Source organism: Sceloporus undulatus, chromosome 3 (genome assembly GCF_019175285.1).
Source record: "Sceloporus undulatus isolate JIND9_A2432 ecotype Alabama chromosome 3, SceUnd_v1.1, whole genome shotgun sequence".
Lineage (NCBI taxonomy): Eukaryota > Metazoa > Chordata > Lepidosauria > Squamata > Phrynosomatidae > Sceloporus > Sceloporus undulatus.
Window position 1 is genome coordinate 234,501,463 of NC_056524.1, and position 23,537 is coordinate 234,524,999.

The following is a 23,537-nucleotide window of genomic DNA, read 5'->3' on the forward strand; positions in this document are numbered from 1 at the left end:
CCTCTTGGGCAAGTCACATTCTCCCAACCTTAAAGTAAGGCAATGGCAAATTTCTTCAGAACAAATCTAGCCAAGAAAAGTTCATGACACAAGTCATCATAAATTAGAGATTAATTAACGACACATAACAATGGGAGCAGCAACTGTTGGTGTGTGGGTAGGTGGGGTGGAAGTAGAGCTACTGAATGTGCTGCTTGTCCTCTTTCCTCCCATTGCTGATTACTAAGATTTCAGCTTCAATGGAGGGGTTACAAATGAATTGCTCCAGGTGTTGAAATCAACTTAGTAATTGTACATGGATTCATGTCTATTTGCAAATCCATGGGATTTGCTCAGAAACTTGTTTACACACAGCACGAGGTTTGAATGCATAGTGATGCAAGAAATAAAAGCATTATTCCCATTGTTCAATTTGCTACCAGGTCACCCTCCCCATCAGTTCCCTACCCTTTCCCACTCGAATGCAGGGAAGGCTGGTGATATCAGAGTTTTTCATTGCTTGCTGGATTGGGATGCATGAGAATTCTAGCTTGCATTGCCTCCTGCCCCAGGTTTGTTAAGGCCCAAAGCAAACTACAATTCCTGTACAACACAGCAGCAATGGCTATTCAAGAGCATGCAGGCTTTAGGCAGCACCACGAAACTGGTGATCTTTTAATATTCAATTTCCCATCAGCCCCAACCAGTCTAATTGACAGTGAGCCATGATGGGACTATCCATTCATCAACATATGAGGATCACATGTTCCCTACCACTCCTATAAAGCATTTGTGTAGCCAAATGTCTTTTCTTGAAACAGCTTCAACATTTAGAACAGTAGGCCTCTTTGGGAAACATGCAGATTTATGGGAAGAGTTGAGAGGGAGAACCGGTATTCCAAACTTTCTTGGAAAATTACTGCTTTTAAAAATATTGGTTTGCAAGGTCATCAATTTTTAAAAAAATCTTTTTGGAGCAAGCTTTAAAAAGCTGAGCAAATTAAGAGTCAAACCAGGGGGCCATTCAGACTAGGAAAAAAACCAGTTTTCAAACCGATTCTTGCACGTGAAGTTCATACTCACCCCGAATCTCACACAAGCGAATCTGAGGCTTGCACACCCGTTCTGTGGTAAATGGCCCCTAGCGCGGTGTTTTTGAAATCGGCGCAAATACCGTTTCTTTTGGAAAACCCCGGGTTCTGGGAATGAGAACTTGGCACCGATCACGATCGAGGCAAATTGAGGGAGGGATTTAGGTCAGAGGGTGGGCAAAGGGCAAGGCATTTCCTCCCCTCATCGGAGGGGAGGGGGAGGAGGAAAGAGCCCTGGGAAGAAGGGAGCAAGGGAAGGCATTCTTTACCGAAGGAGCCTCTTTTCCCTGCATCCCCTGCCCACAGCCCTCTGTCTCTGGGCATTCCTTCCCTTGCAGGAGGAAAAAGTTCAGGTCACGAACGGAGCTCCACATCAGGCAACCCCCCCCCCTTTTCAAATTTAACAATTTTTTTTTGAGCAAATATGCACATTGTTTGTATTCCAGAGGCAGATAGAGCCAGGCTTGCAGTTTTATTCCTTGGATCTCCTTGCTTACCGCAGAGGGGAAGCTACAAATGTTGCAACAATCAATGTACATTTTTTAAACAATTTTTTTTGAGCAAATATGCGCATGATTTGTCTTCTTGAGCAGATACAGCAAGGGAAGCAAAGGGAAAGCTACAAATGTTGCTTTTAAAAGCATTAAAAAATGCATGACAATTCCATCCTTTGCCTGGGACAGGGGCAGATCTGACCCAAATGCCCACAGGTTTATAAAAAATTGACCCTGTGCCTGGCTCTTTAAAAGAAGGGAGGAAGGGGAGGACACTTTCCATGCCCCTGCAAAACATCACCATGACGATTGCTTGATTGACAGCGGCCACCTCGCCAGCAGACACAGAATGCATTCGATTTAAAATTTGTAGTGGGCACTTGCTAATGGAGCAATTTGGGGGAGGGGCATCCGAATCAGCCCAGTTCCTTCCAGGTCTTTTATGCCAGTATGAATGAGGCCCAGAAAGAGATTGCCCATTACTAACCATGTGCAGTTTGCAACCCCAGAGGTATGTCAGAGTATTAAACTTCATAATGATTGTTTCCATAGTAAATACAACATTTAAAGGAAAATATGCTGTAACCAGGCCAACATACAGTCATACCAAAGCTCTTGAGACAATGATAAATGAAGACTGGTCCCTGATGACTGGAAGAAAGAGTCGAATATCAAAAGCTGTAGAAAGCTGTAGTGCTGGAAACTTGTTTAAATTGTTGATGAAAATGTATCAGAAAAATATATTTTCTTTCCTACCTTTTGTGAAGTCAGTTTATAAACTAAAATAGAATTTGGATTGAATACTTAGACCTATGAATAATTTGTCATTGAGGCTGATTAATACTTTTTTTGCAAAAAAAAAAAAAAAAATTGAACAGGAAATTAAATGTTGTGCATTCCAAAAAGGAGAGGAAGAATAAAGCTAGCACTCAAGTGACCACAGTGGCATTCCTTCAGTATCTTGATTATTATTAATTTTTTGCCACTAAAATTAGATTTGGTGGGCACATTGAGTCATTCCCAAGATTGCTGTCTCATTCTTGAAATTGGATGTACTTGCGGTCAAAAACTGACCTTTGGGTCATGCTGACTCAAGGGCTAGCTTTCTTCAGATCCCATGTATATTCTGAGAATCAGGCTGTAGTAGATTTTTAATTCCTCCCACAGCTACTGTGCAATCCTATCAGTTATAGGTAACTATCATAAGACAGTTTTTGTTTTATCTTTGCAGTGGCCACAAAGTTACAATGCATACAAAACTCCCTTGCTTCTTTGCTTCAGCAGATAACTCTGTTTGAAGTAACAACAGAAAGTTCTGTTTGATTATACAAGGCAAGTAGAACTGGAGATTAAGGGGAGTTGCATTGCTTGTTTCAGTCTGGTATTCTTTTGAAATGAAACCACTAGAAGATACATTTATCACATTTGTTGCAGAATTGGGGAAAGATAGCTGTCATAGCACTTGATTCTCACTTCAGTATCTTACATTTCGTATGTTTTGTTTTGTTCACTGGAAGGCAAAATGAGGCTTAATTTGCAACTCTCATTGTTGAGGTTATGGATCTCTGAGGAAATCCCATTCTGGCAAGGAAAATCAGTTGACCATAGTCAGTACCCATTTCCTGTCATGTCTGGTGTGTGTCCCTTCAAGTTGCCTGTTGACTTATGGTGACTTCACAAATTGTATTGTTTTCTTAGGCGAATACTCAGAGGTGTTTTGTTTTTTTACAATTCCATCCTCTAAAATATAGCCTACAGCATCTGCTATTCACTGGCACCCAGGTATTAACCAGGGCTGACCCTGTTTAGCTTCCAAGATCAGACAGGATCTAGTGCCTTTAGAGTATTTAGGCTGCTGATCTGTGGAGGCAGAAGTAGCAATTCAGATCAGTTAAGAAGACTTCAAAGATGACCTGAGATAACATAAGTATGTTCACATGGGCCAAAAGTATTTAAAACTGATCCCTGGAGGCAAAACTAAACATTTTTGGCTCTAGTGAACATCCTTTTATTATTCCAGGTATTTAAAGTCTTTTTAACTGCTCTTTTAGGCTGCTTTTAATGGCTATTAGAGGGTATCCGTATATTTTTTTTGTACTAGTTTATGATTGTGCTTATAAACCTCCTTGAAAATTGATGTTGAAATGTTTTGTAGAAATTATAGCCATATTTAATTTCATAAGAGGAATCAGTTAGTTGTACTGGATCTTGTTCATCTTCAAAACATTTTAAAGGAGGCCACTGAAATAGCTTTTAATGAGGTGCTAATTCATAAAGAGGAACTGTATGTTTATGGACATAACAATCGCTGTTGACCTATACATCAAGTAGATTTGGTGTTTAACCAGTTTCATTTCTGATTTTGGAAAAGAAAGAATTGTGGAAAAGGAAACAATTTCCTGTAGTAAAGATTGTGATTGTGATAATTTCAGCATTTCCCTGAGCTGGAGATGGACAATGAAAAACAATCTAATTGGAAACAGGCCTGACAAGCCTAGCCAATGCAGTTTTTGCTAGTGTGTTGTTTTTACAGCAGGCTCCTCAAAAATGTCAGACATTTTCATGTTTCAGTTTATATCTATACAGTCCCATTTAATGAACAAAGATAATTAAGGCTTCCTTTATAATGAGCTCAACCACATTTAGTTGTGGAACTACTTTAAGGAGTGTTTTTGTGCACTGCTTTTCAATGTATAAACAACCTCAAAGTTGTTGGATAGAGGGATTCAGAAAGACCATTACTTGGGACCTGGGAGAGCTTTGCCAGTCAGACTAAGCAGTACAACATTAGAGAAATCTAAAGGGTCTCTTATGTTCTTACATTACTCAAAATAGTGAATATTAAATTCCATCATCCAAAGCTATATACATTAGACTGCCAGACAATGAAGACAAACAGACAGAAATTATTTCCATCACACTATTACCATAGGATTTTAGATGGCCAGTGTTGGAGCAAAAAGGACTTAACTACCTGGAGTGTTGTTCTGAATCAACTGAGGCACTTTTTAAAATACCTTAATATTACCACCTGTAGTACCTGGAGACTGCTGGAGAAAATGCAATTCTTCACAAAATGTATAATCAGTTCATGAATGAGGTTGGAGGGTAGTATTAATAAGAAAACAACACAGAAATTGAATAACTCCTGTAAAACACATTTGAAACTGCTCCTTTAAAGTGAATTTTGAAGGCAACTATAAAATGTTGCTTGCTAGAGCAAAAAAGGAAAAATTTAGGTGATGTCTGCATGGCCAGAATACACTGGAAGTACCCAGAGTATACTGGGCCATCATTCTGAGCCTGAAGCTCCAACATTACCTGGCACTCTGGAGTGATGGCAGGTGGCTGATTACAAGCATGCACTGTTCTGCTGCCACAGGCCAAAAATGAGGTGCCCAGCATTGATTACGTGGCTGAGCACTTCATTCTGACCTCAGAGAGAGCACCTTGTGGTGGCAGTGATAGGTGGCATAGCAGGACACGTCATAAACAACTGTCCACCACTGCTCCAGAGGGCTCCAGATCTCCTAAAACATCATTTTGCATTCTTTAATGACCCAAATTAGTTTGGCCTTGTCAACAAATCTGGCCACTTCACTGCTCACTTCTAACTCTGTATCATTTATGAAGATGTTAAAAAGCCCTGATCTCAGTTTAGATGCTCCAAATCTGTGTGGAAAAAGTGCACACAGGAGGGAACATGCGAATACTGCCTCTCCTGTCACAAATAAAACTAAATGCGTTTGCAGTCATTTCCCAAACACTGAGGAAAATTTCTGAATAGGAGAGGCTGTACTGCCAATGATGGCTCACCATTTCAGTCTCTTGGAGAGTATGCATGGGTAACACAGGCTCTCCTGTTCAGAAAGTTTCTACATGTGAAGGATGGTTGGAAACTCTGATCGAGAGCTACTGCATTTTCCTTTCTCACACATTTACCTGGCACAGAATCCAAAAGCCAAAATAAGGATATCTGGGGTGGGGGTGGGGTGAGATTATACTTTTTATGTCCCTTACTTATGAAAACTCTTATAGGAGATTGTTGAAGCTGGATTTTGTTTGTGGATCTCAACATTTTGTTTATATGTAGATGTGGCGAGACATTATCTCAAATTCAAAGATCTCTGAATGAGCTTATAATTTGCCTGGTTTGTTAATTAGCAAAATAAAACTCTGAAAAGTTTTCAGGGAAGCAGGGATGATAGGCTAGTCAAAACTAAGAACTGCTGTTTACAAACCAAAATAAGACATAAGATAATTTTCTAAAGCAATAACTAAACAAGTGGAGCTATGTTAAGAGTATTTGATTGTTTCGGTTGAAGTTACTGCCCTGAAACTGAGGCTGGCAGAGCTATTTCAGGTCTTAACTAGCTTCTGCTAAATGCCAATACCACATCCTGGAATTTCCTTAATTAGAATTTGCAAAACAGAATATTGAAAGTGGTTTATGAAACAAAAGAAGAATGAGAATATAAAATATTGGAGTCTCAAATTATTTTTCTACAATTCAAACTTTTTTTTTATTAAAGTATGAATGCCTTTATGTTGCAGAATAGTTTACATACATTGGAAAGCAATAAGCGCATTTTCAAGAGGCTCATGTCCTCGTCTGTAGGATCCCATGATCAATCTACATGCTGTAACACTGATTGCTCACATACATACACACACACGCACACACACAAACATACAAAGTGTACATATTCACACACAATGGAACAGACATCTATAGCTATCTGCTTTGATTAGCTTTCTTTTAAGGCTTCTGTAAGGTGCCCTAGTGCTCCCAACTTTACCACAATTTATGAACAAGACAGTATAAAGGAGCAGCATTACCTGCAAACTTTTTATCAGCACTTGGCCTTTAATTTTTTTTTTAAACCAGCAAGTTACTTAAGTTAGGAATCCATTCATTCATGAACAGAAGAGGATTCTGGAAATACTACTTTTGAGTTTTGAATCAGAACAAATCATCTGCATTTAAACTTGAACCCAAAGGACCCTTGAATTTCCACTACAAGATGGCTGAGATCACTGTGATAGCTCAAACCTGGTCCTTGAAAGTAATGGGCACCAGACAAATAAACCAATACGGAAATGATTAGTGGTAGGACTAAAGTTCTCATTTCATGCCATGACTGAAGGAGGACATGTGACACAGCCTAGGGACTTTACAATCTCTCTCTCTCTCTCACTCAACCTTCAGCAGCAACCCTAGTTGCTGAACCAGGGATTCAAAGAGAGTGAATTCACAACCAGATTTCCCACCCTTCACCCTACTTTTTGGTATCCCTGCAGTATTAAAAAAATAATAGGGCTAAGTACAAGGTGAGTGGCTGCAGGTGTGTTAAAATGGAAAAATGACTAAAATAAAATATATCATATGATTATAAGGTGTAAATAGAAACATCTTTGAATAGTCAAACTGTGAAATGTGAATTAACTGTAGGCTGTCAGCCTGCTTCCCTAAAAGGTTGCAGGTAGCTATTTCAACCAGGTCAACAAGATTAGCTGTTGGCCACCAAACTGTATTCTCTCTATCCACCATTTTCTCTGTAGAAAAAGAACACACTTGCTAGTGTATTAGATACTAGCAAAACCCTAAAATGTTCTTATTGTTAGAACTGCTCAGTGGATTTCAATAAGTAAATAGAAATAATTTATCATCCTTATGAAGTGAGCCTGAACAGTAAGAGCTGAAATGGAACTGGAAAATAAAATGATCAAAAAAGAAAACAAGCTTTGTCACATTTTAAAGAAAACAACAGCAGCAGATTTCATTGTGATGCAGTTATTATAAAGATGCATATATTTAGGGAATTTACTGAGCTTCATGTATTTTATTTTGAAAAGCTGATCAGTCAAGTATTGGGAGTCCTATTACTCTCAAACTGAACTGTTGCTTATTCATCCATATGCTTTTATTCCCAGGGCCATTTCTACTTTAGCTTAACCATCAACAGGTTAAAGTCAGCCATCATCAGATTCCATTTCTTGAGACATTTCTTCAGATGAGCTATTTCTGTGGATCCGGCCATCACTCTTCATGCTATGGAAAGTCTTCTTAAAGGCCTCCATCATGGCATGAGCCAACTTCTTGGCTTCTAGCTTGCTCTCACACTCTACAGCGTGGCAGTCCATTTGGTAGGACAAATCGTCGTTGATCTCCCGATAAACCCAAGCAAAAATGTTTGGGCTGACATTATGGTCGGCAGTGCAGTAAGCAATACGTGCAACCTGAAAGGTATCCATGTGGACAGTGGCCTCTCCTTTGAGGTCCAGATGGTGAAGCCAAACTTGGAAAGGGCGGATTTCCAGGAGAGCATTAGACGGGAAGATGTCCTCTCTGGCAAGAGTGTGGTTCTTCCACAATTCAATGACTGGTTTCTCTGTACAACCTGACAAAAACTGCATTCCTGTTGTGGAAACTTTACCCAAATATGTAACCTGAGAAGAGAGAGGGAAAAAGAGAGAGAGAGGGAAAAAAACAAAGTTTATCAATTATACACTTTTGTGTTTTTATTTTAACATCTTAAATTGTTTCTACAGAACGTCTAATGAATCACTTCTCATCACATGTTGCTTGTTCATTCAGATCAGGCTATATTTAGCAAGGGATCTTCAAAGCTCAGCTGACATTAAATCAGTGCATTATATTTCATCACTCTCTAGTGCATGGGTGCCCAACTTGGAAGGAGGTAGGGGCCAAAATTAAGGTCGGCTAGGTTCTTCGGGCCACCAATAGATTTAGGACAGTGAAATGTAGGACATTTAGAGGAAATGTAAGACATTCAAGCAAAATGGAGGACACAACCAAATAAAAGCTGGAAGCATATAAATATAAATCCGTACTTAGCCATGCTCAAAGTGGAGGATATTGTGGAATCCCTCCTCCTGGACAGGAAGACCGAGATGGGAGACATGTCCAGGAAAAGGAGGGAAAATCTGGTCACCCTACTAAGCAGCAGACATCCCCGCCCCCCCCCCTCCCTCCCTCCCTCCTTTCTTTCTTTCCATGCTTGCTTCCTTCTTCCTTCCTTCCTTCCTTCCTTCCTTTCTTTCTTTCTTTCCTCCCTCCCTCTCTCCCTCCTTTCCTTCATTTTTTATTTCCTTGCTCTCTCCTTCCCTCCTTCCCTCCTTCCCTTTTTCTTTCTTTTCTTGCTTCTTTCTTTCTTTCGATCCCTCTTTCTTCCTTTCCCTGCTCCCTCCCTTCCCTCCTTTCTTCTTTCTTTCTTTTCTCCCTCCCTCCCTCCCTTTCTTTCTTTCTTCACTTCCTTGATTCTCTCTTTCTTTCCTTCCTTCCTTCCTTCCTTCCTTCTTTCTTTCTAGAGGAGGAGGAGGAAAGAGACAAGGACATCCGCACGCTGCATTGTCGTCGTCCTCCTCCTCTGCCGAGTCGTTCGCCTTTGAGTGGCCTGGGGTTTTTGCCAGGTGGGCATCCTCGCTGACTCAGCAGAAAAGGAGTAGGACAACACGCTGGGCAGGTGTCCTTGTCTCTTTCCCCCATCCTCTCTTGTCTTTTTCCCCCATCGCTGGGCGAGCAACCTTGTGAGGAGGAGGAGGACGGGGGTAAGAGACAAGACAATCCACCCACCACATTGTCCTCTTCTGCCAAGCCTTTGAGTGGAAAGGCTGGTAAAAACCCCAGGCCACTCGAATGACACGGCAGAGGACAAGGAGGACAATGCAGTGGGTGGGTTGCCTTGTCTCTTTCCCCTCCTCCTCCTCCTCTTCTGCTGAGTTGCTGACCTTTGAGTGGCCTGGGGGCTTTGCCAGGCAGGCAGCCTTGCGAGGATGAGGATCCTGAATCCCAGGCCGCCCAGCAAAAAGGCACGGCAGTCTCCTCCTCCTCCTCTCCCATACACACCCCAGTGAAGACCCTGGGCCCCTTACCTTAATGAACCAAACCCCTGCCCTCTATCGCTCTTTTGCTCTCTCGCTCCCTGCTCTCTCTCCCTGCCCTCCCGGTTCTACTCTGCTGCTTGCCCTGCAAAAAGCTCCTCCCTCAGGGCCTCACTCCCTCTGGGGTGAGAGGAGCTGTAAGCCTGCCCCCAGCAAAAGCTCTCCTGGAAAGTCTGGGGGAAGACTCCATTGCTCCCATCCTCCAAAGCCCTGTGCAATCAGGGAGGACTCTGGGAGCCAGGACATCCTTTTCCTCCTGACTATTTGGCCCTGGGCCTCCAGAAATCCTTTGGCAGGTCGCATCTGGCCCCCAGGCCGCAAGTTGTGCACCCCTGCTCTAGTGCATCTAAGGGCCAATCTTTCTATCACTTTAACAATTATACTAAAAAGCTGAAGACTTAGGGCCCAGTCCAGACAGGCCAAATACACTGTTCTAACAGCGTACTAGGGTTAAAGGACCATGCAGCAACCACATGGTCCCTAACCCTAGTACAGTGCGGTGCCGTAACAATGAATTGGTGCACTCAGTCATAACTGGCGTGGCACAAAAAGAACCTGCTTTTCGCAGGTTCTTTTTTCTCTGCAGGGAAGCCATGCGGTTTGGTGCTGGCGGCTTCCCTGCGGAGGAAAAAAGGCGCTGGCAGGCCTCCCTTTTTGGGAGGTCTGTACCAGGCCTTAGTTACTGAGCAGATGTGTTTCACACTTGCACTTATCAAATGGTTTTTTTCTATTTTTACTTAAGAACAAAGTATCAGAAATGGCATTGCTTCAAGGGACATTTCACTTTCCTGTTGCAACTATTTCTACCACCTTCCATTGATTGTTTCTATATCTACGAGTCCATCAACAGAGGGCACAAACTCTGTTCTTACAAGATAAGTGCCTCACGTTTTTCCTCCTGTGCCATTACTGAAATAGAACATCCCACAAATAATCTATTGGTACATTATAACAAACAAATTATTGGTGTAGCATAAGAACTACAGCAATTTTGGTAGGCTGCCAGTTTGGTGTAGCAGTTTGAGTTTGACTAGGACTCCTGGTGTCCACAGTTTGAATCCCTACAGCCATGAAAACCCACTGGGTGACCTTGGGCTGGTTATTCTCTCTCAGCCCCAGAGGAGGACTATGTCAAAACTCCTCTGAACAAATTTTGCCAGGAAAATTCTATGATAGGTTTGTCTTAGGGCCACTATAAGTCACAAACAACTTGAAGGCATAACAAAAACAGCAACTTGCACAACTACAGTATTACAAAATATTGTGCATGTTTCTTCAAAAGTATTCCCACTGCATTCAGTGGAACTTACTCTTAATTATTAGGACCTAAGATCCAAAACACACTGCAGAAAAATCCAATTTGAGACTGCTTTAACTGCACTGGCCCAGTGCTAGGAAATCATCAGAATTGTAGTTTACTGTGGCACCAGAGCTCTCCTGACAGAGAAAGCTAAATGTTCTCAGTATTTCCTAGCACTGAGCCAGGGTAGTTAAAGCAGTCTCAAACTGAATTATTTGTGCAGTGTGTTTTGGACTTCTGAACAGAGATGCAAATTTGAGGGCTAAATCCAATTTTAGTCCCATCTAGAGGCCTATTGAACTCAATGGGACTTTATAGAAATGGTGATGAATAAGGGGCTGTACATACAGCCCCCCTTTCTTAGCAGGATCGGGGCTGCGGCAACCTCATGCTGCAATCCTGATCTGGCCTTTTGAGGGTGCAAAAAGGAGCCACAAAAAGCAGCTCCTTTTTGTACCCTCAAAAGGGTGCCATAGCCGCGTTGCCGTGGCTATACAGCGCTCTTTCAGCACTGCGTCATATGGATGCATTGCCGAAGGAACCCCAATGATGCTGTGCACCATGTGTAGCGGCGCATGGCATCAGGGCACCCTGGGAGTCGGAGTTGGGTGTGCGTTGTGAGGACGCTATGCCCTGACTCTGCGCCCCTGCCAACTGTTATGACCAGTATATACAGGGCCTGAGTCCCCATCATTTCTTTTTGAGACTAGCATTCATTCACCCTGCCCCCTGCCTGAGTGTCCCTGGTTCAAATCTTACTTCTGCCATGTTGGGTGCTCTCTCAATCTTAGTACATATACATCTATCTGGAATATGGGATTATTCCTTTGTAGAATTATGGTAAAGATATCATGATGTACATGAAAAACATTAAACACTCAAAAGTATTATACAAATGCTAATGCTAATACAGTGTGCCCGCATCACATGTGGGCGCACTGCACTATACACGGCTTCCAGCATTAAGTTGAAGCCACACCATAAGAAAAACAATGGTGCGCGTGCACTGCACTGCCACCGTGTGCACGTGTCCCATTGTTTCCAATGTGACGCGAGCATACGTGGATTCCCCCTTACGCATGGGGATCTGGAATGGATCCCCTGCGTAAGGGGAGGGCCCACTGTACATCTCTGTTGTTGTTGCACCTTTGGAGAGGTGTTGTTTTTTTTCCTCTCCTAAATGAACAGGGATGTTTTTTTCCTCTCCTAAATGAACAGGGAGTGAAAAGAAGCCAGGAAAGTGTATACAAAAAGGGGAAAACAAGTGCAAGGCATGCAGGTGCATGCATGGTCAAGAACTAGGCTTAACCTTTGAAAGAAAAATGTGAGCTGACACCAATCTCTAATAATAATTTTTTAGAAATAATATTTTAGTGCAGAGAGGAAGAACAAGTGGCCTTTAATATACTGTTGGCCTGTAACTCCCGTCAGCTGCAGCTTTCCTAGCCAATGATGAGGGGTTATGAGAGCTGAATATCAAGCACATGTGAAGGGTCCTATGTCCCTGTTTTAATGAAAATTTAAGGTAAGAAAAAGCAGTATCATTTTAAGTAGTAAAACATCTTGTGCCAACCCTAAGTTACATAAGCCCAGAGCTGTGGCAGCTCCGGGTTATTATTTGGCAGGCTACATGGGATTGAACCAGACATGGCACTTACTAACATTACATTATGTAAAGGACAGCCCTGGAGAAGCCTGAGCAGCCTTAACATCACAGGAAAAGGGGAAAGTAATTTTTTTTGTGCTTGCCATAGTCTGATGAAAGTTAATTCTCTTCTCCTGCATTTTGAGAAAAGTTTCCCTTCCCCAGAAATGCAAACAGCACCTTTGGAGAGGTGATCGTTATCAGATCACAGCAGGAAAAGGAAAAAAAAAATGCAATTTTAAATGGAGAGAAAAGTTATTGCCAGTTGCATTCTTGTTATCAGAGTTATGTGTAGTTTGACCCATATGTTCTCTCTTTTCCTGGGATCTGCTCTACCTACACTCAAGCATTTTAAAAAAGCCCCAACATAATAGTAGTTTTCAAGAGTCATCTGTTTACATCAGGCAAAACTGTAAATACTGTGTAATGAACAAGAACTCAGCATGAAAACAACCCTCTATGTTTCTACAAGAGTTATAACTTCTGTTGGTGTCACAACAGAGACTCAAATGTGTGTGTAACTAAGTATTAAACTTGGAGAGCATTACTGTATATTCACCACGGCACACTCATTGCTTGACACATCCCGCCTCCAATGAAATCTCAAAATAGAAAGCCATAAGTTGTCTTCCAAAAATATTCATGGTATGTATTCTTGTCTCACAATCATCATTCCTATATATTCATTAATTTTTATTAGGAAGGGGAATACTATAGTTGCAATAGTTAAAGCTGTTAACAAAGATCAGGGACCTTTACGTCATATTGTTCATCCAAGGAGATTAACCTCCCTATAGTATTACAGTAGTACTTAAAAGCTCTAGCAGCTGTTTAAGCAAACTGGATACATCTCCCCTTCCTGTCCCTTCTGAGCAGTATCCTAAAAGTCTGAGGGTCAGTAGGCATTGGAAACCATTGTTGTAGAATGTAAGGTAACAATAAAAAGCCTATGTCCACAAACAAAAGTAATTTTTATAGATCAGTTCTAATAAACTTCATACTTCCACAATTATTATTTAAAAATGCACACTGCATCCCTCTCCCACACACACACAAACACCTTCTCTAAAGTCAATGACAATTACTCCCTTGACCAAGGGCATATGAGATTTTGCTTTCAGAGGATTTCTCTACCCACAAATTTGGAAACATGTAAAGCTTAAAACACTGACTTGTTTTGAAAAAGTAGACTCAAACTGAGCATAAAAACATCTGACATTGTCAGAAACCCTGGTGGGAGAAAAATGCTTTGATGATGATCAACACATTAGCAATTCTTGTGGAGGACACCTGCCCAAAATGGGGCTGATCAACTGGAACAGATCTCAGAAGATTAAACAAATACAAAACAAAACCTATGGCCTTTTGGTTCTCATCAGCTTCATGGTTCTTTGCAAAAAGCTTTCAGAACTAAATGAAAAGACAAGTTTCAGTGACTATGGGGAGAAAATCATCTCCCTGGCATGCACATTTACCTTTGAGATTGCACTATGTACCCTAATATGCAGAGAATAATAAGGATGCCATGACAGAGAAAGCAATTTGCCCTTCATACAACAAATAGCAGCATTTATATAGTTGCTATATTATAGCACTTCTCAAGCTAAGCACTTCACATACATTGTGGCAGCAATCCTTCTAGTGCCCTTATAAAATACATGTTCTATAATAATGAACGAGGATGTATATATGTGTGTTTCTCTGTCTGTCTTTCTCTGCTATAGCTCCAAGAATGTAATACCTACACTTTGATACAGTACTAGACTCTGGGGCAGTGCATCTCCAGGTGATTTGTTTTTTTTTAAATGGATTAATTAATTTTAATTAACTATGATTTTTCTGTGGTCTGCAGGAACATCTTCAGTCATTAGATACCAGTAAGTAAACCTCATATATAAGTCAAGAGCATGGTGTAGTGGTTTCAGTGTTGAACTACGACTCTGAAGACCAGGGTTCAAATCCCTGGTCAGCCATGGAATCCTACTTGGTGACCTTTGGCAAGTCACAGTGTGTTAACCTCACAAGATGCCAATGGCAAACCCCTCAGAAGAAACTAGTCAAGAAAATCCCATGCCTTAAGGTTGCCATAAATCGGAAACTACTTGAAGGCACACAACAACAACAGAGACACAGCTAGAAGCAGGACTCAGGGACTCATTTCCCTACAGGGTCTCTCCATCTCTATATGATGATGCTTCTATGCTATGGTCTCTGAACTCTTTGAACAGTTCAGAAAGAGAAAGGAAGACTTTCAGCAAGTGGCTGGTAGAAAGAGTAAGTGCAAAGACCAAACAAGCATGTGTGAAGGGGGAAGGAAAGAGCACGTGCATTGATAGAGATGTAAAATTTCCAGAAACATTGAGGCTGGAAGAGGGGGTGGATAGTATCAGAACCCTTTACAGATTGAACCACTTTGTAACTTTAGGGATATAAAATATATTACCTATTTTGCATCTATAAGTCAAAAAATTTAAGCCCCAAAATGGGCTTCAAAATCCTAGATTGACATATATACTGTTCAGGTCAATACAGTAATACTTCTCCGTGAGCCTTGGGAAAGCTGTGGAGAAGGGAGGAAGGAGAGAGAGGTGAGAAATCGGAGGTCTGTGTCCCTCTTTTTGCAAGCCATCAGCCTTGGGGAAAGTTGTGGGGAAAGGAGGGAAATCAGAGGGTTGTCCACATTTTGCATGCCCAGACTGTGACCCTTGGGAGAGGTCAAGAGAGGGAGAATGAAGGAGCGAAGTGGTGTTCCCCCCCTTCATTTAGATCCTTTGTTACATGCCCCTGAGTTTGACCCTCGACTTATCCATGGGTCATATCAAAATCCATGATTTTGCCCCTAAAACCTGCTCTTGACTTATATATGAGGTTTACTTACACACGAGTATATATGGTATTTATACTTCTTTTTGGTCTAAAATGATCATTTTTAGTATGTCAAAAGAATAGTTATTTAGACAATAATTAGAAATTGATTTTTAAAGTCCTCCCCCCCTCAGAAATGCTGCTACAAGGTCTTGATCAAAGAGTAATCTCTTTGGTTTGGAAGCTTATAAGAGGGAAATGCAATAAAAACAAAAGAAAGCATCAACATTAGCAAAGAAGATGAAATTATTTTGTATCCTTTACTCCTTCAGTGTACCAAGCGATCCTAAAGCATTCCTTCTTATTAATGGAACTAAGAAAGGAAACCAGGACAGGAAATTCAATGTACACTGTACAACGTTTTACACAGAAAAGCCTTCCTGTCATGTAATTTTTAGAAATAATTCAGAGAGAGTAATTATACATACATATGAACATTTTATTAACCTGCCTAAAGAAAATATTCCATAATCCATTTTCTCAAGTTTCATTTTTCTAATTTTCCAGGCTTCTGGAAAAAAAAACATGATTTCTAAAAAAAAAATTCCCAGTGTCTTCACATCTTTATACAGGAGCAGAGAAGTGATAGAAAAACACATAAGAAGTGGGACTGAGGAGTTTTAAGCCATGTGTAGTTTGTACTTCTGCTAAGACATAAGTATATGGCATCGCAGCATGGTGTAGTGGCTTGACCATTGGATTATTACTCTGAAGAATCCCATTCAGCCATGGAAAACCACTGGGTGACTTTGGGTGTGTCACACATTCTCAGCCCAGAAAACTCCATGACAGGTTCACTTTAGGGTCGCCATAAGTCAGAAATGACTGGAAGGCACACAATAACAACTACAAATTATTATTCATATGTTGCAGATGGGTTGCCTTGACTGAAAGTAACCTAGGACTGAAAGTGACTTACTGAGCACTACTTCCTCTACTAGTTATCAACATTTTCAGTCCTAAGACTATTATTTGGATGTTCTTTTATTTTGTTCTCTGGTCAAACTACGCACACCCCTTTTTTGCTTTTTTTTTTATTGCAGAGATAGGTAATGTGAAGGCTGGATACAGCCACACTCTGCCAATCTCCCTTTCTCTTGCAAAAAGGATGAATAAGCTCGTCTGAAAACTTTTAGTCATGATTATTTGCTTTTTCAATTTGGTGCAAAAAATGCTTATTTTTCAAAACCACAACCAGACTTCTTGCCATCTCTCTCTATCCCCTGCCATATTTGGCCTTTTGGAAGCCCGTGAAGCTCCTGGAAAGTTCAAGGGGCAGAAAACTGGCCTCTGGATATAGCACAGTTATCCATTCCTTCTCTACAATAAACATATATGGTCCAATCCAGAGTTTAGGTAATTAAGGTATAAAAATAGATTAAGGGTTGAAGGTTTAAACTCTCCTACCTGCATGTGCTGGTCCCAATCTGGATTTTATTCTGAAGTAGAAGAGACAGTGATCTTAAACTGCAAACTACAGGTTTAACATTTAGTATGCTGATTGATTCTGTTTTCTTCTAAGCAGGATCTCACCATCCCTTTCCTTTTTCCTTATCACTTTCTCATACAAATCTTAACCAAGCAAAAAGGGGGAAATCGGGTTGTGTGCTTCTAGAATGGCCAGTGTCAGGGCTAGTTGTGGTCCAGTTGATGGTGAATCCAAATGCATTAGCTGAGCAAAGACCACTGATCAATAATATTTTGGACTGAGATCAAGGAACTTGTGACCCCTAATTCACATTCCTCTCTTGTATACTATACCAGCTCTATTAAAGTGCATTTTATTCAACTTGACTGAAAATAGCTTAAGGGAATAATGAAATCTTCCTTCATTCCTCAAAGGTCTAGCATTGCAGTAATTTAAAACTTCAGTTGAACATTTAGACACACAGTTTAGGCATCCAAAGAAAAGGAAGAAGCAAAGTTACCAAAAGGAAGTGAACATGATGATGCACTACAATACAATAAATTACATAATCTACAAAACAGTGATAACTTTACTGAGCCAACCAAAATGCACAAATTACACCATGCAAGCTTTCAAAGCTTCATTGGGTTCTTCATCAGGCAAAGATGTTAAAAATCATGCAGGAGAAAAAACGTGATCATGTTACATTACAGTCCTAGGCCTACATTTCATCTAAGATGCTATTTCTATTGCCAGTTAAGATGGTCTGGAGGGATCTCAATGCAGGCAGAGGTCATGTCCCTTCAGCCATGTGGGGATAAGTACAAAGGGCAGTAATTGAAAAAGTAAAGTAAAACAAAAGCTCTATGGAGCTTTCTGAGGATAGAGAAACTCATTCTGCCCACAGAAGGCAAACACACCCAGGACTGGAAGTGACCAAAAGCCAGTTCAGATTATGGGAAATGGTTGATACACTTTGGATTTCTCTTCCTCTTTTTGGGTCCAGAATACACATTAAGTGCTTTTGACCTTATTTAGGCCTGGTACAGACTGGCACTGGCCTGGGGCTGATTTTAGGGCTCAGGAGAGCAGAGCATCGACATGCTCCTGTGCCCTACTGCGTGGCACGGGCGCCATCATGGCTCGCCCCTGTCCATATGGGGGCCGCCATGATGATGTCTGCACAGTGCAGCGTCCAAATGGCACAGTGCCACACATACATCATTGGTGAATGCCCTGGGTGCATTCCAGAAAGCCCCTTTATATTTAAACTTACATTGACAACCTGAAATGTTTAGGCAAATGTTTAGGACCAACTGGCAGAATTCATCTTTTTAAAAAAATACATAAATACAATGTTTTTTGGGATACATTTTGCAGTATACTTGGTGTAAAATAAATGTTAATGATACTAGGTGCTACTACTCAAATATTTGGTTCATTTACATCAACTCAGACAGCTGGGCAAATTTCCTAGATTTATATATTTTCCTCTTGGACATAATCCAGTTTATAAATCCTAGGCCTGATACAGACAGGCCAAAATAAAGCTGCTTCGAGTCACTTTGGAGGTATGCTGTTTAAATGATACATGCATCCTAAGAGTCCAGAAGTCACACCAAAGCCACGCTCCAGTCCTAAGGACTTGAATGCAGCTTTGGTGCAGCTTCCAGACTCTTAGGACGCATGCATCATTGAGACACCATACCTCCAAAGTGACCTGAAGCAGCTTTATTTTGGCCTGTCTGTAGTTTCCACTAGTCATTCTGTTCTGGAGCATAGCCAATCTCGATTTTAGTTTGATATGAGTGATCAGTGAAGTCTCTCACTGTCTGACTTAGATTAATTTAGTAGTTCTTAGTAAAATCTGCTGATATCTTTCATATGATATAGGAAATTGGTAGTGGTGGGGAACCTCCACACCATTTTATTAAATTTTAGTAATAAAGGGGCTTTTACTATCTCACTATTCTCCAGGTACAACAGTATGCAGTTTTATTACATCTTGTAGTAGCTGAAGATCTCCATATCATTTTTCACAGTGTTTGTAAAATGAAGGTATCCCACAGAACTTTTTTGGCATACTATAACTGTCTATATTCTTCCCGCCCTTTCTCCTGTCAAATGGGGATTTCTATCCAAATCTTTTCTCCACTGGCAAGCTTTTGCAATGAGCTCAAGCACAGCTGCAGTTTCAGCTATTAATAGTTATTAGGTGTATGTGAACATGCTAACCTTTGGGGGAAAACACAATCCATTTCAAAGGCAAATTCAGCTCCCATTGTGAGTACTGGAACTGAATATCAATATTTGATTCAAGGTGTAATCTACAGAAAACGGCAGCACCTAGAGTTTCTCCATCAGAGGAGATGAAAAAGCTATTTGGTTTGCCAAGATAATCAGGATAAAAAGTTTCACCTTAATGAAATCAATGGAAATTTGTTACTACTTTAATTCAAAGTTGGCTTTTCCTTGTGTGCCGAGTTCAGAAAAGGTTACTTTACAACAGTGAGCAGCATACTTTCCTGCAAATATTCTGCAGGAAGAGAATGGGAAGATACTACATATGCAGTACTGCAATGGCCTGGTGTGGGTTCGCCTCAAGTGAGCGAAACTGGGGGATGAGAAAACAGTTCACTAGTGGGAATTTGACTACCTGGTGTATGCAACATTACTTTCCAATATTCTTAACCCCTATAATGCACAATAATAAGATATTATGGGCATTCTAGTCCAGAACATTTGGAAGAGATGGAGTTTATGTAGGCCTCTCCGTGCAGGCAATAAATGTCCTCTTACTAATATCTTCAACAAAGCCTAACATTGGGGGAAATATATCTACTTGGAGGTTGTCTCCTCCAGTAACTTTGGAAGGGCTTCGTAAGTTGTATGTTATGGTTTTGACTCACAGTTGTTGTTGTGTTGCCTTGAAGTCTTCTGAAGAAAGAAGGGATAGTTTTTTAAAAAAAACTAATTTGCCATCCTGTTCCACAAATCTCTATTTGTGCTACAGCTTGGCCACCAATGGAACCAAACATTCTTTTGTTTGTTTTTCCTAAGCAACAAAACAAAGAATTCTTAAAAATAACTGCAACATATAGACATTCACACTGAATTTATAAAGTACTGCTTGGAGTGACTGTGTATTAAAAACTTCATTGGGTACAACGGGTACAACACTTTGTTAACTCAGACATGAGCATACCTGGGAGCCTGAAGGTCCACACTGGCTGATGTTGGATGTTGCTAAGGCCACTGTGCCTTGATGTAGCTGCCATTTTGGATTACTAGGAGTGACATCACATCACATCACTCCTGGCTGCCTTTTGAATTATTGAGGGATACCTTGCTGATTCAGAAAGCATATTGTATTTGAATGTATTTTAAAATATTTTTGGACAAAAATGTTTTTAAGGAGAGATTTGGAAATTTTAAGTGGGAATCAGTGGGTTCCTCTGTGCTAAGCAAAACTGATAGTACTGTACAGTAGTATAACTGGGCAGAGGACCTGGTCTCTTGCCAAGCTGGATGTAATAGCAGAAGATGCCTGCTGATAGGACTACCAAACTATTTTAATACTCTCTTGTTGTTTTACCAAGCTTAATTATTATGTTTTAGCTCTTTTTTAAAAAGTAGCTTTGTTTTTGCAAATGATATTGAAAGCACTGTTGAGACTCATTATATAAACAGATTACTAAAATAAAATGTAAATATTTCAAACAGGTGAACAACAACAACAGCTGGACAAGACAAATATATTTTGATCTACAAGACTACTGAGGGGGCAGAGGCAGGATTAGTCCATTCATCCCTAGTGCACCTGCCCATTGGCACTATTTGGTGGTGGATAAAAACACAGAAGCAAGCATACATATGGGATCTGAATGCTTTCCTAGCAAAGGGATGTATCATCCTGCAGGACTGTGGCCCTAATCATTTAAAGTACATCTCCACTTAGTATTACGCTGTTTAAAACAGCAAGGATCATTGCTACATTTTGTAGCATTCTGAGCCCTATTCATGAGACTTGCCTCATCTACACACATTACATGCACAGAGGATTTTGGATTGCAACAAACCTGTCCTTAATTCAATGAAATATTTTTTATCACTTCTTCCCACTAGTTTATTTTTATGTTAATCGACATTCCTCAGACAAGGTAGTATGGGTTTATTTTCAGCAGCTCTGAATTTTTAACTGAATTTAGAAGTGTTAATTTCTTAGCCTATTACAAGATTAACGACTGGTTGGCTTTCTAATCGTGCCCAGCTCAATGCATCTCACCCTGTAATCACACTGGGAGGGGAAAACTTTGCAGAATGGAACAAAGGCTGTAATTTATTTAGGCAAACTCTTGTTCATTCCACTGCTCTAAATGTTGGTTGTCCTTGCTGACTAATTAGCTGAGCTATCATTTGAGAAAATATTCCTTCCCTTAAATCGAGAAGTGGTACACAAACAGCAATTTACAAGGTTTGTACATATTACATTACACAAGAACAGTTGCCCCATGAAGTTTGGAACAAAAAGCTTTCACAGTCATTAGTCTGGCTCCTCAGCAAAAGCCTGTCTGGTGTGGGAGACCCTACCTACCATTAGCATAAGCTGTTGCTTCATAAAGCCACCGCTAGAGAAAGGTAATGCCATTGTGAGGTTCCTTTGGTGCCTTCTGTATAAGTATGGAAGCTTAGGAAAAACAGTGGATCTTTGTGCCACTTAAGATTCTGGTAAGGACAGGATGTGCCTCAGACCAACCTTATTAATCATCTCTCAGTTGATCAAATTCAAAGGTATAGCCATGTTAGTCTGGAAAAACAGTATGCAAAGGGATCTTGAAGCACTTTTGAGACTAGCTGAAAGAAAGAAGTTGGTAGCCTATTTCCTCAGCTGCATATTTTATAAAAACTCATGCTACCAACTTATTTCTTTCAGATAGCCTCAAAGGTGCTACAAGACCTCTCAGTGATGATTTCTTAAGAAGACACTTGTGTCTCAACAAAGTCAAGCAGTATCAGTATCTCTGAAATGCTAAGACATTTCACAAAGATTAAAAAACACTCTACAAAATGAAGTTTAAAGCAAAAGAAAAACAAAGCAAAAAAGCCTGCCTTCAACTGAAGTAGGTTACCAAAGAGATAAAGTTCAGTCTAGCAGTTCTGAATATCTCCTTAGTGGTTCGATATGAGAGGACAGCATTCAAAGTTTTAAGTGCTTAAATAAAAAGGGAGGCAAACTGAGTTGGGAAAATGTCCCAGTTTATGTTTGTTCAAAGTTATATTTTAAGAGTTAGAAGCTGATGTCAAAGTCAGTTCAAAGGCTTTTATTGACTCCTGAAATTTGTCCTATAAAATAAACCACTTCTACATGATCAAAACCATGTTATACCTTCTGTTACTTCCTTGGACAATAACTTTTAGAATCCTCCATCCAGCAAAACCATTGACCATCCTGGCTTGGAGATTCTGGGAGTATAATCCCAAAAGTAACTTCCCAAAGTCTCGTCTTCTCAAGGTTGTACCACTACGGTCTGGCTGCTGCCATGATGATAATATACAGTGAAATGACTGGAATTGTGCTAACCTAGTATAAAAAATAGTGTAAAAAATTATTGAGTGTTAGAGGACAAGGAGCATTCTATACTCCACAGTTCAGCACTTATTCTGCACAAAATTTGCATGTGGACTTTGGTGTCTTGTTTTGTTTTTGCAAAGAAAACAGGATTTTCTGTAGGGGAAACAGGAATTTCTGTCCAAAAATATTATTTTTTGTGAAAAAAATGCTATTTGTTTCCTAGGCAGGAAATGCAAAAATACCATGTGCAAATTTTTCAAAAGAGTCTATCTAGAACTTTCACCAGGGGGGGAAACTGCTGAAACTATTCATTGCTTCCTTTGAGACCAAAATTTGTGAAGAATGACACACCTTACCAAAAGTGTTAGAAAACCAGTATCAAAAGCAATGTTTCAGACATTCCAATTAAACTGCTTGTACACTGCAAAATAATGTAGTATCACAGTGTTCAAGAAACAATTCCACATATTTTGAATGGCAGAGATGTAGACACTGGGGAATCCAACCCTTTCCCACTATCATGTTGCTAAACATGCCTTTATTACTGTGAGTAGCAAAATGTATTTGTGTTTGCCTCAAGCTGATATTAAAACATAAGAGCTTATGTTGACAAATACTTCAAGTGGAATAATTATCTGTTTGGACTACAAGTCTTATTTGTAAAGTAACAAGATTCTTAGAACAAGACAAATAGGCCATAACCTAGTTTGTAACAATGCTGTCAAACTGAAGCAAAATCACTGGCGTATTGTGACAAATTTAAATGGAGAAGCAAAGAGAAGATAGCCTCCTGAGCAGCATGGTAAATACCTTGACTCTCCATTTGAAAATACTGCATATTTACATACCATTCATGTTGCACCATGACTTTGAGGTCCCAGTCCCTCCCTCTAGCTGCCCCTCATTCCTGGAACCTTCTTCTCCCTGCATGCACGGCTCATCACTTCCCTAACCAGCTTTAAACGAGCTGAAACCATATGTTTAGGGAAGCATCTCAGGGAATTTGTGATTGTTATCTGGCTGTCTGACAAATTTGATTGTGATGTGATTTGTTGATATTGAGGTTTTAATCTGTTTTTTTTCCTTTCTATAGGGTAATTTACTATTCCATCTTTTAATTGTTATTATCTTAGAATTGTACGCCTTGGGCAGGCTTTTATTTACTCCTAATTTTACCAACTTTGTACATCGCTGTGTATAATTACAGCGCTATAGAAATAAAGTTTAATAATAATAATAATAATAATAATAATAATAATAATAATAATAATAATAATA

At 40.2% G+C, this 23,537-nt stretch overlaps 1 protein-coding gene across 4 annotated transcripts in view; it reads right to left on the bottom strand.

The window, feature by feature from the left end:
• Positions 1 to 6,068: 6,068 nt before the first annotated feature.
• Positions 6,069 to 23,537, bottom strand: part of LOC121926855 (PTB-containing, cubilin and LRP1-interacting protein) — a 145,397-nt gene continuing 127,928 nt past the window's right edge. For all 4 annotated transcript variants that reach the window (XM_042460183.1, XM_042460181.1, XM_042460182.1 and 1 more), the window contains one exon: positions 6,069 to 8,014. In XM_042460183.1, coding sequence (XP_042316117.1) covers positions 7,538 to 8,014 — 477 coding nt within the window. In that variant the 3' untranslated portion in view covers positions 6,069 to 7,537. The remainder of the gene's footprint in view (positions 8,015 to 23,537) is intronic.